At 37.1% G+C, this 19,018-nt stretch overlaps 1 protein-coding gene across 5 annotated transcripts in view; it reads left to right on the top strand.

Annotated features, from left to right (window-relative positions):
- Positions 1-19,018, top strand: part of LOC124168289 (inactive rhomboid protein 1) — a 276,207-nt gene that overhangs the window by 248,229 nt on the left and 8,960 nt on the right. For 2 of the 5 annotated variants that reach the window (XM_046546443.1, XM_046546471.1), the window contains exons 5-13: positions 427-576; positions 7,900-8,108; positions 10,012-10,245; positions 11,313-11,496; positions 11,792-11,866; positions 13,798-13,959; positions 17,687-17,707; positions 18,383-18,471; positions 18,569-18,821. In XM_046546443.1, the coding sequence (XP_046402399.1) occupies positions 427-576; positions 7,900-8,108; positions 10,012-10,245; positions 11,313-11,496; positions 11,792-11,866; positions 13,798-13,959; positions 17,687-17,707; positions 18,383-18,471; positions 18,569-18,821 (1,377 nt within the window). The remainder of the gene's footprint in view (positions 1-426; positions 577-7,899; positions 8,109-10,011; positions 10,246-11,312; positions 11,497-11,791; positions 11,867-13,797; positions 13,960-17,686; positions 17,708-18,382; positions 18,472-18,568; positions 18,822-19,018) is intronic. The other 3 variants (XM_046546447.1, XM_046546462.1, XM_046546455.1) reach the window with 3 other exon arrangements.

Raw genomic sequence — 19,018 nt, 5'->3', positions numbered from 1 at the left:
ATGGTCTACATTTTGAGGAATATAAGTATACAAGTCAGTGGCGTAGCGAGGGGGGGGGTTTTGGGGGATAAACCCATCCCCCAGGGCTCTGAGAAATTTTAAGTTTAATCCATTTTACTTAATAGATTAGTATTACTTATAGAATAGTGTTAGAGTTAATCAAATATCTGTCATAAAGCGGTAAAACTAGTCATTTTGAACCATTAATCTTAAAAATTTTCTGGTGGAGGGCTCCCACTTACCCTGGCGGCCCCATACCCCAAAGTATTAATTGCGCCTAAAACCCCCCCTAGCCTTGATTCCTAGCTGCGCCCCTGATACAAGTTCCTCTGATGATGGAAATATTTGCTTGACTGCGCGGTGAACTTGGTTTATGACATGGAGTCCTTTTCCTAATGGCATGCTGTATTTTTTTCCTCCCCTTAGGCACTGACGAGCCATCGGCCACGGCAGACGTCGCGAAGCCGACAGTTGTCCCGCAGCTACGCCCCCGCCAGTCTCCACCTGTCGCACTCCACGGCTGCAGACTCCGGAGGGCCGGACGCCGAAGAGTTCGTGTCCATCGGCGACGACGAGGTGAGACAGCGAATGCATCAGTCCCCGTCCCGTTGAGGCTTCATTATTGCTGCCCCTATTGGGACATTTTAATCAGTTTATTAAAATGCCCGCCGCTCCGCGACAAGTGCAGAGCAATCCATTTATTCTCACTATTCACCATTTAATATTTGGGGAATAATATAATAAATAAAATGATATAGTATGCGTGGTATACATAAATGATTGGGAGAGGAATTCCATCGAAAATTTATGTATTTGACTGATTACATCATTACGTCGTTAAATTTATGTTGCCAGCCGTAGTTATATCTTATTTCTCCGTGGAATACGGATCGTTTTGCCTGTCAGCGACGCTGGTGGCGACTTTTTTGAACCCATTCACAAATGCGCTGTTGGTTACGATACAGTTAAAAATCCAATTGGAGTAACCTCTATGGCAATATTCGTGTTACTAATGAATGCTCGTCCAATGGTTTTGAGTTCCACTTTCAACTAACCGATGCTGATTTTTATGGTGTATTTCCCATCAATCCGAATTCACTATTATTAAATTCATTTGGGGCATGGGGTTAGTGTGGCAGCTAGAGTATTGGCCTCCCACCCTATGTGCCCGGGTTAAAATCCCGGCGGTGGCGGAGACTTTTCAGAGACGGCCCTGCTTGAGTGATTTTTGGAGGGCGATTCAAGTACAGCACGCCTTCCGTCGGATGGGACGCTAAGCCTTGGTCCCCGTGGCGTCTCCCGCTAAGAGTAGGCTAATAGCGACGTCCGCTCTTCCTTCCATAACCTACCTCGTGGCGCTAATGACCTCACAGGTCGGTCACCTTTTCCAAACACCATGTCTTAATGCAGTGGATAAATTGGGAAATCGATTTTAGAAGAAGCACTGCATGAAACAAGTGACTTTGTACTTGGAAATATTCTACTTCCATATTGGTAGGAAAATATATCAAGTCACTTGTTGAGCTCATGAAAAGTTAATGATGTCATCAAAGATGCGAGGGGGATCGAATGAAATGGAATGCTGCAGAGCGCTCATAATTATTGTGGTAAGTAGGTTGCCTAGGAATCAATTAGTGAGGAAGCTATTGAATTCCGCATAACTTCGGAAGAACCAGTGAAATTTTGATCTGAAATTACCGAATAGAGTTTGTTTTGGAGAATTTTCTGGCGTTACACTTGTCAGCTTCGCCCATTGGATAAAACATCCCTTTTTCTGCTTGCTCAATTATTTTAACCTTTGATTTTATTTTGATTAATTTAAGTTTGATTAACTAAATTTAAAGAACTTTTATTCAAATGCTCTTCATTATTAAATTAATTCACGGCTTTTGTTTCTTTCTAGTAGCATAACTGTGGTTTTCATAAGTTTCCAAGCACTTTACAGGCTTCCTGAGGTCTTTGGCGAGTAGGTATCTCTTTATGACTCTTGATTAGAATCAGAGTTGTTTTCTAGATTGGATTTTATTATCTTCGTGCTTACTGAAAACAGATGAAATATTAAATTAGGCTATTTCATTTTGAGCTTAACAATATTCTTCATTCCGAGATATTCATAGGGCTTTAAAGAGTTCCAAAATGAAGAAAACATTTGATAGGGAAATTAGCTGTCAACAACCTGTGCAGCCTTCTCCCAACCCTCTCTTCAAGTGACTCAATTTCTAGAGGCGAGAAAACGCGCCAGCGACTGTCAATTTTTCTTTTATTTTCCCCCGGCAATGTCCCACTTCCTCCGACCCCACTCAACCCCGTCGTGCAGATCACGGCGGTGATAAGGGTCACGCTAGAACACATTGCAGTCATGTCAGATTTAGAATAACTATCTTGGAGAAATGCTTCAAAAGTACATTGCATAAATTTCCTATGGGAATATTTTTGCTATTTATCTTTGTTTGTCCCTGGATTCTGATATTATTATTAATATTAGTGTAGTTTTGTCATGCGTGTAAAGAATTACGGTCGAGTCGGTGGAAAGGATGACCGATGAAACTAATTTCCGCTGAATTATCGCTAAATGGCTAATCATACCTTATTTTATCATTATTTTCATACGTTATCAATTATTAATCTTTAAAAAAATAGTGGAAAAATCTTGTCACTAATATGGCATACCTATTTTTACATTTTTGTTGCAGGAATTTTTTAAAATTTATTCCGATTACTCAAAGCATTTAACCATTGTTCTGAAGGCAACATAATGCCGAATTGGGCCAATCCTCGCCAGAGTAAATCAAGGAGATACCATACTAATTGATCGCCATTGTTTGCGTATCCTGCAACAACTTATTAATTTGTGATCGGATTTTGACCACTGGAAAAGTTAATGCTTTCCTCTTTCATTTGTGCCTTAGAAACCACTCAATAAGTGGGTATATTAACGTAGTGTATTAACGACCCAACGGTCTGCTTCATATCCACGATTGCACGATTTACGTATCGATGAATACTTCGCAAATCGGCGATTGCTTGCTTTCTGAAATTAATGTGAATTCTCAATACAAACACAAACAGCTCAATATGGTTACGCAGTAGCCATAAACTGAAGACAGTACTGATACGCTCAAATTCAATATGACTATGGGAAATAGAACACGCCAATAATTTTTTTATGGTTAGATTTTATTTGAACCGTTACACCTATCTATTTTCTTGGATGTTAAAAATGGGATGAATATTTTAATTCGGACTTAACTACATGAAAACATACTCGCCGAAAAGAGTCACACAATGCCATCGTCGGAATAAGCTAATCAGTGATATTTCCCGGCACGGTGAGGTTAGAGGGGAATGAGGGAATCACGTGATCTGGGATTTTTCCATTTCAATCATAGCCGCATGCGCAGAAACCCTTCTTTCCTCTCCTTATTTGCTCATTCGTTAGAGGACGCATCCGTCCTCTCGTATATTTTATTTCTGTAAAACTGACCCTTAAAACTTACGCTATCATGAGGGCATTTTCAGAGTACGTAGAGAAGACCATTTTCCACATTTTCCTCTTACTAGAATGAAAAAATGCGCTTGAGGAAATACTGATAATGAGGTAAAATTTTCAAATGTGAAACAACTGCAGTATGCAATATGTTCAGATAGCAATCAATCGCGGACACGCGGGATATTCTTCGACTCGTAAATCATCCGAGGCAGCATGTTAGAGTCTTATATAGCCCACGTTACCCACTTATGCACGTGAACGCCTAAGAACTTCCAGTTGATAACAAGGAGGAGAGGGTCAATTATAATTCTGATATTTATTATTATTACTCGACAAAATGGTATTGACGTTACCAACAGCACAATTTGGCGTGAGAAAGGGCGCGCGCGATAGTTCTTTCATCCCAAACCGCTGATCAAACAAACTCTCACAATAATCGATATTATATGTATGAATTTTTAAAGTGTAAAGTTATATTTATGGATACACCGTCAGAGGTGGATTGGGTGTTGAGAATCAATTAAAAATGCGGAGACGTGTTCTATGCGAGAACGAATTATGACAATGAACGAAGTCCTAGGTACAGTGAGGTCAATGGGAGATGATTTCTTAAGTTGGTGCATCTCTGCCTATCGATCGGTCGTATTTTGCCTTTATTGATGAAGTTAGAAAAAACATTCAATTTGGTTTTTTTGTTTAACTAAATAATCTGTAGAGTAAACCTTTGTCTACATTTTCCTGTTTCTCAAATATGTAAAAAAATGCAGCTGAGGAAATACCGAGGCAAATTATCAAATGTCAGGTAAATGCATAAAGCGATATTCTCCAAATACTCCGAAATTTTCGAAATGATAAGTAAATTCTTAAGCGGGAAATCAGTGAAAGAGGAAAATAAATTTTTCCTGGGGTCAACCTTGGATAACAATACGTGCAGGCAATGCAGGGAAATGTATTACATATCAGAGATTCATGGCACCACCATTATTTTCCCCTCTTTTTTATATAATGCATCTTCGGAAATTATTGCCACTTAATTTATTATAATTAGCATGAATTTTTTAAAAAGTATTTTTGTTCTGTCAATAATTTAATTCACATCAAGCTTTGCGTAAGTGATCACTCCCATAACCTCTTTAAAGGTCTCTGCCAGTGATATAGCCTGTAAATTTCCTAGCACTGCATAAAACAAATGAATTTGTACACAGTCACGCGCTACCTAGCCTGACTAGTATTGGCTAGCACGCCTGACCCGCAATTGGGAGATCCAGGTTTGAATCCCGGCAAAGCCAAATATTTTTAATGACGAATTTCATTCATAGTGTATGTAATTTCAAAATTAATGCATAAGGTCTCAAATGTCTCTGCATCTTCATGGCTATTCAATAGGGCTTGAGTGGAAAAAGAGGAAAATTATCCTGAAAACAATTCAACTAAACTAACTTATGCATCAATTCTTCAAGGTATCCTGCATTGTATATGCTCTATTTCTCGAATTTCGTGCAGGGATTCCGACTTACAAAAAATATTGGGGGGCCCTAACCGGGGATCTTACCCCGGGAAATTTTATAAGTAGTGAGTGTTAAGTTTTTTAAGCATTTTAGAAGATTTATGATCAACATTAGAACCCTGATGAATCGAATCTCGATATCTCGACACTCCGGGGAAATCGACAAGCCTGACACATTTTTTCCTCACACCCATGACGAATTTTTGAGGAGGCTCGAGCCCCCTCAGGCCCCATGGAGTCGGCGCCACGGATTCAGTGCTATAAGCTGTAAATTTCAAGGTTCGGAGCATAATTTTTAAGCGACTAATGCGTTACGAAAGAAGACCGTAGAGCGCGTCCAAGGTATGCGTCCTCTTTCGATGGCTCTGCGCAATAGGACTGCATAGAGGAGGCCCATTTCCATTCCCTAGAGGGGTGATTCTGGTGCCAATTCGGTCGCATTTTCATCGGTTTTCGAAAACGTCCGCGGCGCGGTGATGAGTGCGATGCGATCCTTTTTTCCAATGTTTTGCATTACAATGTGTGTAATTACGAGGAATAGCACTGAAATCTTATGAATTTGATTGATCACATCATTATATACATAAATTACGGTTGAAACCGCTAATTAACCCTTATTTCCCCGTGAAACTCGGATCAATGTGTACGTCAATGAATTTCATAGAACACATACATAAATTACGGTTAAACCACTAATTAAACCTTATTTCCCCGTAAAACTCGGACCAATTTCTACGTCAGCTACGCGAGTGGTGACTATTATAGACTCATTTAAATGCGCGGTGGTTGACAACACATTTAGGGGAAGACTTTAGGATCCTCTTTTGTAATATCCGTGGATCTGCATTTGAGTTGGATTTAGGCTCGCAAAATTTAGAGGTAGAATCAGCGGCAGGTGCTGCTAAGCAAAATTTGGAGGGTTGGGGTAGGATGGATATTGGGGGCGGAAGAGAATAGGATTGGCGGGAATGTATGGGGGGGGAGAGAGTAAGGTGGAGGAGGGGGTGGGATGGAGAATTTTCCGGGGAAAGAAGAAAAGAGTTGGGAGTTAATCTCGCTAATGGGCGTGTTTCAAATCCACCCCCAACCCCGTCACAAACACCCCCCCCCCCCACTCTTCTCCGCGCGTCACCCAAACTCACAAAATTCCCCTTTCTTCCTGCCTCCGCCCCCCCCCCCCCGTGATTGCGTCAGGGGGAGCTTTTTCCGACTGGTGGTGGTTGCTACAGTGGGTTGGGAACGAGAGAAGGGTGACTTAACCAGTGGTGGAAAATGTTCGCTTTGCTGCATCCTGATCCTCTCCTTAGCATTTGTGAGGCCTAAAAATATTCGTTTCCTTTCTTTTGCTTAAAAATATCGAAATCCCTCTTTGTGGTAAATATTTTGAAAAATGGTAAACGATTGCTCTCATTGAGGTTGGAGGTTTTTTTATGACGCCATGATTGCTGGAGGAGGATTGATACACAAGAGACTTGAAATAAGTTAGTATTTTTGTATTGTTTTAAGAATGATTTTCCTCATTTTTCCATTCTAGCCCTATTGAATGATCTTGAAGCGTCAGCATTATTTCCTTTCAATTCAAAGCTTTTACTCCTCATTTTTATCAAATGGAACTTTGGAAATTAATATCACGTAATTTGTTCCATTTTCATGATGTTTTTTTCTGTCGATGATTTAAAATGCATTTATTTACAGCGATCATTGTGTGAGGGATCACTGACTAAAAATTTGATGGCACACCTTCGAGATACCTAAAGCTTCCATTCAAAGTGTACTTATAATTATAATTTTTTTCTCTCGTGGAAAAAATACAGATACCCAAAATAACCCAAAAATTCCCTTTTTCTAATGGTCTTCCTCTGTCTGAGGGATTGACCTTGTCCAATAAAGTTAACAGTGAAAAAACTTCTGAGATCAATTATATTTTCTTGTTTTAATCTGTATGGGACAATGGTAATGGTGATGTTTAGTAATTGAGGCATAGCCTTAATTATAATAATGGATACAAGACTAAGAGACCTGCCTCAATCATCATCCAAATTCTAGAGTATATTTTTTGCTTGGTACTTGTTAAGTCTTAGCTTTTCTCAGCAATGTTTTTCCTTATAATTGATAAGAATCTTGATGCATTTGCTATCAATATTGTGCCAGTTTAAGTGATAAGCAAAGTACAAGGCTGCGTAGGGTGCCAAGCAAATGGGGATGATAAGCGCTGGTTTATAAGGTCTAAAAGTATCACATTCATTATGTAAGAGCAAGCACATTATATGTCCATGCTGATATTTAAATTTTGACCCTTATATCTAAAATATTTTTAATCTATTTAAAACTGTACCCAGAGAGAATCTGTGTACACTCTCAGGTTATTTTTGAGGGGGGCACAGAATATTGCTTGCTTACACTAGAAAAATGTTAGAACAGGACCCTGATTGGGACTAAGATTGAGATTTTTTTCATTACCTACATGATAATTAAATTGGTTCACCTGGTTTGATCATTCTAAGTCATGAGCTAGTCAACTTTAGAAACTATTTTCATGGCTTTTGTACTTATCTCACATGATTTAAATGCCATGACATAACAAACTCATATGATGAAATCAATTCCAATCAAATGTAATAAAATTGTCTGCATCAGATCAATTAGCAATATATGTGAAAATGATTGATTGGCCAATTCATGAAAAGAACAAATTTGCCTTGTGATAACTTGACGTGCAAAATCCTACATAATGCTATGTTTTCTGATGTTGGAAATTACTGATAATACTATTGTAACACCACAACTCCTTCCAATGGATACTTTCAAATCAGTGGCATATAGATGGATTTTTATCTTGAAAACTCTGAAAATTAAGGCATGATGACTTATAAGTTTTGGTGTCGATTCTTTTCCATTCTAGGTGTTCTTTGATAGACCAGTTAGTGCCCACACTGCTCATAGTGCAGACTTCACGGATGGTGGAGGGGCTGGTGGTAGTGCTGGAGTAGGACACCCTTCCTCAGAGGCTGGACCATCTGGAGGAACTGGAGTGACATCAACGTTTGCCTCTGATTCTACGAATAGGGACCAGATGGATAGGACGAGGGGGGATTTGTACACTCGGGAGAGGTAAGAAGCTGCTCTTGCTAGGAAACAACAGACTCAAGTGTAACTCTTTTGCTGCTTTGAGTATGATTGATTGATTGACTGATATAAACGATGGTATGCTATATAGCCATGAGCCTTAACACCTAAGTGGTCCAGTTTGCTATCCACCAATGAGTGATTTCCTGTAGAGCCCAATATCCTAGCTGAAGGATACCAGGTCTCTTATCTCCGTGGGCCCCAAAAAATGATGAACCTGTTGCAAGTCCTCATAATGGCGGGGCAGTCACATAGTAATTGGGAGATTGTTTCCTCCTCTTCCTCACACCATCTGCATGTGGACTAGTCAGTGATTCTATAGATATGCAAATGTCTCATCACAGGGTAGCTGCTTTGAATGAACTAAGTAATGTGATTAAATCCTTGACTGCTGCAGTTATTCTACATACATATTTAGTATATTCTCCTGACACCATAGAAAATAACTTGAGTACGGGTCATCTTAAGACGGCCCTGCCTTTGCTTTAGATGTGTTAGATATAGGTCTGGAGTGGTCATGTTAAAATTTAGAAGCAAAATCAGCAACAGGGACTGCTGAGAAAGAATTGGGGAGTGGGGATTTAATTTAAATGTAGGTATTTCTGGAGAATTTAACACATAATTCTCCGTACTTAAATTTTTTCACAAATAATTCCATTTCAATTCTGTTACATTTAACTTTTCCATACCAAATTAATGCTGTGAATCTTAATGAACTTACTAATATGAAGTTATGCACAAAAATTACTCTTCTTCATTTCATGTAATAATTATATGACCAGAGATATCCTTATTTACATAAACTTAGTGACCTAAATGACATTAGTGCCCAGTATGCCAAAGGATGTTCAAACTCATCAATCTGAAACATTTTATCATCTATCTTCTGGGAATTGCTCACTAAAATTCTTTCAATGCTCATAGTATGTACTGGTTACATGTTAAGTGTACTTTATAATATGCATGGAAAATGTTTTTTGCATAAGTAAAAAATGTATTGATTTTCGCACAAATTTCACTAATGCAAATTCAGTATTTTCAAAAATAAGATGTTAGCTTTCTGAGCCGGAGCATGGTAAATGCTTTGTTTACAATGGATAATTAAAGGTATTGATTGGACCTTCATCAATATTCCATACAAATAGATGGAATGCATTAAAAATATTTTCCAATGAAAGTGGCTTTATTTACACCAATTTTGGTGAAGTGAGTAGGCAGATTTATACAGACAGATATTTAATGGATAGATTCTGATTTTATGTTTCATTGGTATCAGTAAAAAATGTGCTCTTACATCTTTTTCTATCTGAAAATTCATATTTCCTTGTAAAATATTAATTTCTTTTGATAATTTTTTAGACTTGTATTTGCTCTTTAAATGAATTGTCTTGAGAAGAATGCATAGTCACTGAGCCTCACTCATAATTAATCAGGTGCAAACCTGAAAGCACTATCAGAAGTCATTCAAGTGATATAATGGATTGATGGTTTCAGGGGTGACTTTGTGAAAGCGATTCATTATGAAAAATGAAAAAGCACAAAGTTTATTCTTTTTCATTTTTCATGATATAATGGAATCAAAATTTATATATGATGTAGCCAGTAGTGGTATAGGACAAGGAGTTCAGAACTCCCCCATTTTTTTAATTTAATGGCATCCTCTTCAAGTGAATGAGCCATTATACATTCTCCCTTCAAATGAACCACCTCCTAAAAATATTTTTTTTATATAACCATGGGATGGCGAAATAATGAATAAATTATGTATTTACTTACTCATATCAGTTTGCAGATTAGGTAGAATTTTTGCTGAGCTTCATCAATGATGGTAGCAGCTAGTCTTTTTATGAAATATGTATTATAAAAAGAAAACTTTATTTTTTTTAAGGGGGGCAAGTTGGAGGAGAGGGACACCGGAACGCATGCCATCTGAGGCCCACGTGCTGGGGGCTGCACCATCAGCTTCGCAGTCAGCTGCCGAGGGAGCAGGGACTGCAGCGACAGGAACAGAATCATATGCTGAAGTCGGAATGTCACGAATTACAAGTTTTGTACTTGACCGTGCTCTAGACAATTCTGACAGGCGACAGTATGGCATGGGCGTAGTTGGGAGATTTTTTAGGTTTGTATAAGAGTATAAAACCCTATTTGTTTGCCACAACTTCATTTTTACAGAGTATTGAAGTTATCATAAATGAAATAGTTTTTGCAGGTTCCACTTATGTACTTATCTGCACTTATGTACTGTATCTTACCACATTACCCAAGGCATTTTGATGTTGTCATATCCTTTTTAAGTGTATTGCCTGGAAATATTCAAATGCATCATCATGGACACTTGAAAATGATGAGACAATATGAAAACACATTGTTTAGTGCTATATGATAAAGTTTACAATTCGAACCAGAACATCTTTCATTTATGATGGAATGGTTCCACCAAATCTCACCTAAAACAATCCGTTTCAAATTGAAGTTAAATTTAGTTCATTCATTCTGGGAAGATTTCTTGTGTCCTCTACAGGGTACCATTGAATCATTGTAATTGGCATTTCAAAGGTTCGAGTCTGCAATTGTCATCTGCGAAAAACTGGGTAAAACCTTGACTGGCCCTTAAACCATTAGAATGGTTGCAGATATCCTTGTAAACGCTGGTGACCTGTAGTTATTGTACACAATGGGAAACCTAAAAAATCTTTCTCCACACAATACATTGGGAGAACCTAAAATCCATCATAAATCCATTCATGCATCCATAGGTACCTTTTGGAGCTTAATCCATCGCATATGTATTTAAAATCATAAAAATACCTTTACAGCAAATGATTATCTAGGTTTCCTTTTGCATGGGTTTATGTCATACTATACTATCTGATATCCATCATGGAAGCATTTATTAAATTTTTTTTGGATTTATGTGTTTCTGTAAAATTTATAATTCATTGGTTCTTATATCCATTGCTTGCCCATGCATTATTAGCTAATGACTAGTGAAGCCTTATTTCCATACACAATATAGAATCATCATTAATTATTTGTTATTAATTAGAACCTCATTTCTGAATAAATGAATAAATAAGATTCTTTCAAGGATCAACATGAGTTAATAATTCAATTAACCTGTGATTTCAAAATAATTGCATCAAACACCGTGGGAAATGTAACCATTGCCTATATGTAATTTTTCAGGAGATCAGTGCGTCGTTCTGTTGTGGAAGATCGAAAAGTGAGAGAACAGTTAGATGACATGGAGGATCATCGACCCTTCTTTACTTATTGGGCAACCACTGTGCAAGTTCTTGTAATGATCATATCACTTGTCTGCTACGGCTTTGGACCGATCGGTTTTGACCTGCATCAACGCTCAAGTTTGGTAAGTGTGGTTTTATGATTAATTGAGAATTTCAAAGGCAAAAAATTATAGAAAAAGTTAGCTTGTAGAATTTCTACAATCATTGCTCTGTTTCCAATGTTTATCTTTTTTTATTGATGCATTTCCCTTCCTATTTGAAATCATTGGGAATGTGTATCCATGTGAATAGTCTCATGTGAGACATGAACAAAAAGTGTAGAATTGATTTTTTGTAATCATTTTTATTATTACATCATATTAATTATGAATCCTCTTTGATCTGAAAATTTTTAATTAACCATGTTTATCTTTTCAGGTTTTGGTAACTAGCCTTTCTCTGCAACAGGTTGATTACATGGAACCATCAAATTTTTGGATTGGACCAAGAGCAGTGAGTACATTTTACTGAAGGTCCCTCTTGTTAAACTATGATTAAGTGTTAAAGTGAGGGTTTTCCCTCTTCTCATACTAATTTCACTTCAGAGCAGTAGATGTTAATCTTTCAGTCTTGCTGAACAAATTGTTCCTTGCTCAGTTTCAGTGACATATTTTCAACCCCGGCTAACCGAAACAGACTGGCCATACAACACTTGTGCCAAGCTGATAGAAGTGACGTGTTAATGTGTTCTATTATTGCTTTTACTATGGTTAGAAAATGAAGAGAGGTTCACTGCTCTCAAGATAACTGAATGGTCTTTCCATATTTAGCATTGGCATCTATGCAGCAGACTCCCAATTATCCGGGTGCGGTTTATCCGCATTGCGAATTATCCGTGTATGAGCTCACACTTCGTTGATGTTTTCCACGATCATTATAAAAAGTAAAATTGGACACAAAAGTACCAGGATATTTGCATTTTACTGCCAGGCTACACCTGGCTTATTATTTCCTAACACAATTCCCTTTATAAAATGGAACTACGTATGTACATGTTTCCTTTTTTTTCGATTTCCATAGTTTTTAAGCCAATGTCTGCTTACTTTTCAGAAATATATATATGTAGTTGAAAAACCTTTCGTATGCTGTGAAACAGTAACCAAAGAATTGAATATGATGCTGAAAAATACCATTTTTCTCATTGGCCAATTATGCAAAAATTAGCAATACATACACACCCTTCCCATCATTCCCTTCCAATGCCACCTCCTCCTCTTTCCCTTCCTCATCCCCACCTCCACAGTAAAATGTGAAGAAATTTAAAGTTAACTCACTCATTGCCAATAATTCATCCATTCACCACTCCTTCCTGCTACAGATATAAACAATCATCCTGGCATAGATCCCTTGTATTTTGCATACTTTCTTCTCCTCAATGGAGAGGATCACCAGTGCAGTTACCCATTCCTGTGGCATGGTGTTCCATAGGAAGGTCGTAATCTGCGCAAACAACAATAAGCACATCCTGTTCGTAGCACTATCTGATGTCCAGCACACTGTTTAAGTGACATGCAAATCTATGTTTTCTACCAGATGAGAAGAATCCTTACAGGCAGTGAACTCTCCAGCTCACATCAACTGTATAGACTTGAACTCAGTCCAGAAAAATCACTTATGTAATTTGTTTTCAGAAAGGGTCTTATTTACAAATATTTGATGTTCTGCTGCACACAAGCATCATCCATTATTTTTTTACTCATAAAACCACCAGCTACTTATGAGAGGCAAAAGCTAAATTTTAGCCATAAACAGGAATTTTTGCATTCATTTTTTTTATGGGCTATTGGTTTGAATTTCTATCTTGAAGGGTATATTTAGGAGTTAGCTGAACCTCAAAAAAGTGCTTTAATCACAGCATTTTACACCATAATTAATTGAGGACTGTGTTGCCCATTAAATTTTTCAATGTAAGTGAATTCTTTAGTTACACAGAATGTTTGCCTGCATATTAGATCCAGTCAACTATCATTTTTTTCCATTTTGTATGTCTTTTAATTAAATAAATGCTCTGCAAGTAATTTTTTCTACCCCTCTGGCAACAATTCATCATGAGTCCTTCTATCGGTAATGATGGAGAATAGTTAAGAGTGCCCCTGCCATCCCCAATTAGGAATTCATTTGTATTTTCTGCTGTCAAAAAAAGCCCACTAACAGAAAGTGAGCAACATGCTTGGGATAGATGAAATCGAGATTTCTAGGCATTGATTCAATGGTGTAGTCAATGTATGGTCAGATTGATAGAATATTTTCAAACAATGTAGATTACCTCTACTTTTCCGCAGCAATCTGTACTTGGTGTCATCTTCTGCTAAGATGGGGTTACTTCTTTTTTACTGTATTAGAATAGGTGGTGAAAAGACTAATATTTTCCTTTTTCCTTTAAGGCGGACCTTATTCATTTAGGGGCAAAATTTGCTCCTTGTATGCGGAAGGATTACAAGGTAATGAAAGAAATTGAGAAAGCTAGAGAAAAAGAAAGAGAGACTGCTTGTTGCATAAGGAATGATGATTCAGGCTGTGTGCAGTCATCACAAGCAGATTGCTCAGTAAGTATATAATCTAATTTATACTATTATGAATGAAATTTGATATGATGAAGTTATGTTACATGATTCAATGCATATAACATTTATTCAGTTGCACAATTATCGATGATGATATCAACTCTTGTATGAAATAACCCATTCACTGCTAACCCCTTGCCAGGCACATTGCTGCACTCCGTGTGGCAAACTTTGTATTTCTCGGTGGTCAAAGAAGCTAGGGGGATGTGCTTCCCGTAACTCTTACTAAGTGTATTTCGTATTTAGTATGTATATGTTTGCACCAAGTAGCATTTTTTGAGTACAGAGCACCTATCACATCGATAGTTAGGTTTGAGTGAATAAGTTTGAGCAGACCTTATTGGTGCAATACTTGCAAGGTCAAGGGGCTCAAGGGGGTTGTGCTGCCATACTCCATGCTGTACAAATTTTATTTCTTTGTTATGCCATAATTGACTCATTTGAACTAGTTATCTTCATTTAAGTTCGCAAATCCATTTTTGAAAATATATGTATCTTTCTTATAATATACATTTTTATTACTCCACTGCTGCACCAGTTAAATTGCACAGTGTGTGGCTCACCCACTCATATCAACTCACAGGGTGCACCCACTCAGTGTTGCAGTGAGGGGATGTTTAGTGGGATAATACCCCACCAGAGCTTAGAGTAATTAAAATATATATTAATATGATAAACTTTGTAACTAATATTAGGAGGACAGATAACTCACAAGCATAACATCAAACTATAACTGATAACTATTCACAGAACAAAAGCTCTTTCGACTTTCTGTCCATTATTATTATCATAATTATAAAATACTTTGTTTAATCCATTTTACTTAATTGGATTAATACTACTTATAGATTAATGTAAGGATTAATTAAATGTCCCTCAGAAAGCCATAAAACTCACAAATTTGAACCATTTATCCTAAAAATTTTCTGGGGAGGGCCCCCGCACCTACCACTTACCCTGGCAGGTATTCCATACCCCCACAATCCCTAGTATTATTTGTGCCTCAAACCCCCCCTAGTCCTAGTATTTAATTCCTACCTGCACTCATGCACCCACTGGAGGGTTAATTCTACTTATCTGCTGTTTGAGCATCTTTGCTCACGAGCAGTGCTCACAAATAAGAGGATTTAATCCCTATAAATCTTAAGGGCCTCACTATTAATATCTGGAGTCAGACAAGATCGTGGCTTCATAGCTTATATGAATTTTTAAAATTGTTTTTTCCACTAGATCTAAAGAGACGTTGTTGGAATTGCTTAACCTCTCTAAGATACCATTAGGTGTTAAAAAAGGGATGAAAAAGTGAAATGGTGATGTTACTTCAATTTAGTCAAGTTGCACCTTGAAAATGCAGTGAGGCCCATACTCCATGCTGCATTAATTTTATGTCTTATTTATTCTTGGTATCTAGATAGTACAAAGTATATTTATTCAGCCGCAGTAGTGCTGACAGACAGGATACCAAGTAGAGAGGAATTTGTAGGCAAGCTAAGGGGACAGTGCAGGATAGGAGAGAGGTATAAGAGTTTAAAAAAGAACAGAAAATAAAGGAAAGAGCTGTGCAATGGGATGTGTGATCTGTCTCATGGAAGAGGAGTGAATGAGATGTAAGGAAGGAGAGAGCAATTAGGAGAAAAAATTACTATTCGTTTCAAAGAAAAGAATATGACTGTAATAGTGGACAATCAATACATATGAATTCAGTAGTATGTCAGTCAGTCAGTCTGGGTCCATTTCTTAATCAAGTCAGGAGCTATAGAAATGAGATTTAGAGCAGGGATAGCAAGTGAAAAGAAACGATTATGTTTTGTTTCAACCCAGAGCGAAACGAAAATATGAGGCCTGGGTTTGGTTTCATTACCGCATGAAATTAAAATCACCAAGGAGTTTAGTTTCGACCCAAGACAAAACTTCACTCCCAGGAAAAAAACTGAATTAATTGAAATACTGCTGCTCAGAGTAAAGTTTCAATCCCAGAAGTTGAGTGGAGGGCATAAGAGAGAATAGTTTCTACCCATTTCATGACAGAATACTTAGAGAGAGGTTAAAACATTGAGCTTTAAAATCTACTGGCCAGTGAGCATTCACCATTCTCCTGTTTGTGGTAAATATATGAGTGCCACATGCATTTAATGGAGGTAGCCCGAACTTCTACTCTATTCAACCGTAATTCATACTAGGTGTGTGGGTCAAAACTGAACTGTTCGAAGGTGAAGCACAAGGTCCCTCCGGTGCGAAACATAACCTGTGTTTCATATCGTCCCAGAGGTTTAGTTTAGTTTAGTTTCGACCCAAAGCAGTTTTGATTCCAATTGCATTTTGACGCTGGGTTTAGCTCCCCGGGCTTTATTCTTTTTCATTTCTTTTCTACATTTTGCTCCCTCGAACTATTGAAATGAAATTGAAATTTTACTGGTTTTGACTTTCGTTTGGTTTCAATTGCCATCCCTGGTTCAGAGCATTTATTATGTATTCTCCATCATCAGCTTGGTTGTGGTTTTTTTTTATTTTAGTGGAGAAAACTGCAAAAGAATGTGCTTTTTACGGTTAAAGCAAGGGTTTTTTTTCTTTTAAGGTATACCGCACGCATAACTTATCTGCATAAATGCGGCCTAAGTTTGAGGATAGAGTACTTAGCACATCAGTATGATGGATACGGTGCAGAAAAATTGTACACACAAAATATAAAAAGCAATGTAAAGAACCGATAGTCATGAAAACTGCTGCAAGTAAAGTTCGGTGTGTTTAGTGTGGATTCACTGTCTTCAAGTTATGGTTTTATTATTTTTTTTTAATCTAAGCAGTTTCGGAGGAGAGAAAAAAGCAACAAAAAAAGATTTTAATAGTGGGAGAAATAGAAGTGCATTTAAGTGGTATATTAAAATGGAATACTTGTGAGTTTTTACTTTGAATTAATTTTTGCATTCTATAGCCATTTTTTAATGAAAAGGGTTTTAATGTGATTTCAATCATGACCTCGGTGTATAATTAAATTGATGTTAATTTAGAGCCACTATGTAACCAAATGAAAAATAAATTTGTACAAAACACTGAATGAAAGACCGACAATCTCTAGTTGTGGTATGGTCATTGGGAATAGAGGTATCATGGTTACTCAGTTTGTAGTGGCAGATAGAATTTTGCTCTTGATACATGTGGTAAAAGTTTTTTAAGTATTCCATACTTCTCCAATGTGAACCTCATTATAGGCAGTCAGGCATTGAATACATAGAGGAAAAAATTTAAGTGTCCCTTACTCACAGTTCAGCCGGAGATTATTTCATCCTCTTATTGCTAACCGTAAAATTGAAACATTTTAGGATTGTCATCGTGTTGTGAATGTGTGAAACTATAAAAACTATTGTTAAGAATAATTGTAATAATTTTTCTTGATCTTTTAAGTATATTTATGACATTTTTATTTGATTTATTTTTAATTTATATTTATGTAATGATTATTTTTCCTACATTGCATTTATATTTGTATAACATGTATTGATGGTATCAGTGTATCTGAATATTATTCTAAGCAATTGCATATACCTGACATGGGTTCACATGTAAATTTAGTTTTAATTGGGTTCCGTCTTATTTTGTTACGTTATAATTTCCCTCCAGACAAAATTGTATGCTAATTAAATATACATTGTTCTAATGCTCATGTACTTTCTTTTTGTAACCGAATTGTTCTCTTTCTTTCAAACAACTGGTCCGAGGGTTGAGGCCTACGGTACGTCTGAGATATTCAGTATTTGTTAGCATGTGATGTAGATGGTCATTTCGATTTTGGTTATGTAAATTACTAAATGTGGCTTTGCATCACCAGAATTTGGTATGTTGCACGCCTGGATTACAAGTTTTTATGCATAATTTTTAATCCTGGTAAAAAAATGCCTGTACTGTATATCAAGCAGTAGTTGTGATAGACCTCAGAAGAAATATCATGCACCAACATTCCATTGGGCAATTAAGCTTGTAAAAATCTTGCTTGAATGGATTTCGTTTTCAGTTTTATCATGAGATTTTGAATACAGAAAGTAGAATTTTGCAAGGTATTTGACTTATTACTACACAATTAGAAGTATGCATGTTCCTCTCTCTGTTGATTTTTTGTTTGAGGAAAATGTTTTGGAATTATTGGTTGCTTACTTTTTTGCCTGTATTTAAATCCCTGCATTTGCCTGTTGATTTCTGTGGTACATAAAACTGCTGAACTTTAAAATGCTGACATAGAAAACATTGTTTTATTAATTCATGATGATATTTATGCTTTTTTACTCCTTCCCACTGAATTGAGTTTGCATGGTTTGAAGCAGCATGTAATTGCATTGGCAAGCATTGCAAATGATTTACCCTCTTGCAACCCTAAAAAACAGTACCTATGATGCATTGTTTTTTCACCTAGAAGACCATCTCCACATGGAAGAAATGGTCAGCTGGTGATTCTGGCCCTGGTGGGAGGATTTCAGGATCAGTTTGTGGATTAGATCCAAAGTAAGTCCAAGAGAAAATTAAGACTTGATATTATATATTCATTGAGAATATCACTGATTGGCATATAATGCTCACCTTTCATTCAATATTCACTCAGGTTTTGTGAGGCACCACCTTCCGTAGCACCATATGAATGGCCTGATGACATCACTAAGTGGCCCATATGCCGTAAAACAAGCTCTATACCGCAAAAGTTCAAATACAAGGACAAAGCTGCAGAACACATGGTTTGCGAAGTGATAGGTCACCCATGTTGCATAGGCATTCATGGGGAATGCCGAATTACTACGAGAGAATATTGTGACTTTGTACGGGGCCATTTCCATGAAGAAGCATCTCTCTGCTCCCAGGTGAGTCATTGTCTTAATGATACTTCTTGTTGTTTATGGTATAGTGCTATTTTCAATTTTATTGTCTTCATCTATATGTTATGCAAAAATATGTATCTTAGTGGTGTTAAATGAGTAATATATGCTTTCCATTCTATCAAAAATTTCCAACCAGTTCCCAAATAGATCTGAAATCGGTCAGGTGAGACCAAGTGGAA

Source organism: Ischnura elegans, chromosome 1 (assembly GCF_921293095.1).
Source record: "Ischnura elegans chromosome 1, ioIscEleg1.1, whole genome shotgun sequence".
Lineage (NCBI taxonomy): Eukaryota > Metazoa > Arthropoda > Insecta > Odonata > Coenagrionidae > Ischnura > Ischnura elegans.
Note: the sequence above shows the minus strand (reverse complement) of the source record. Positions and strands in the feature narration are given on the sequence as shown.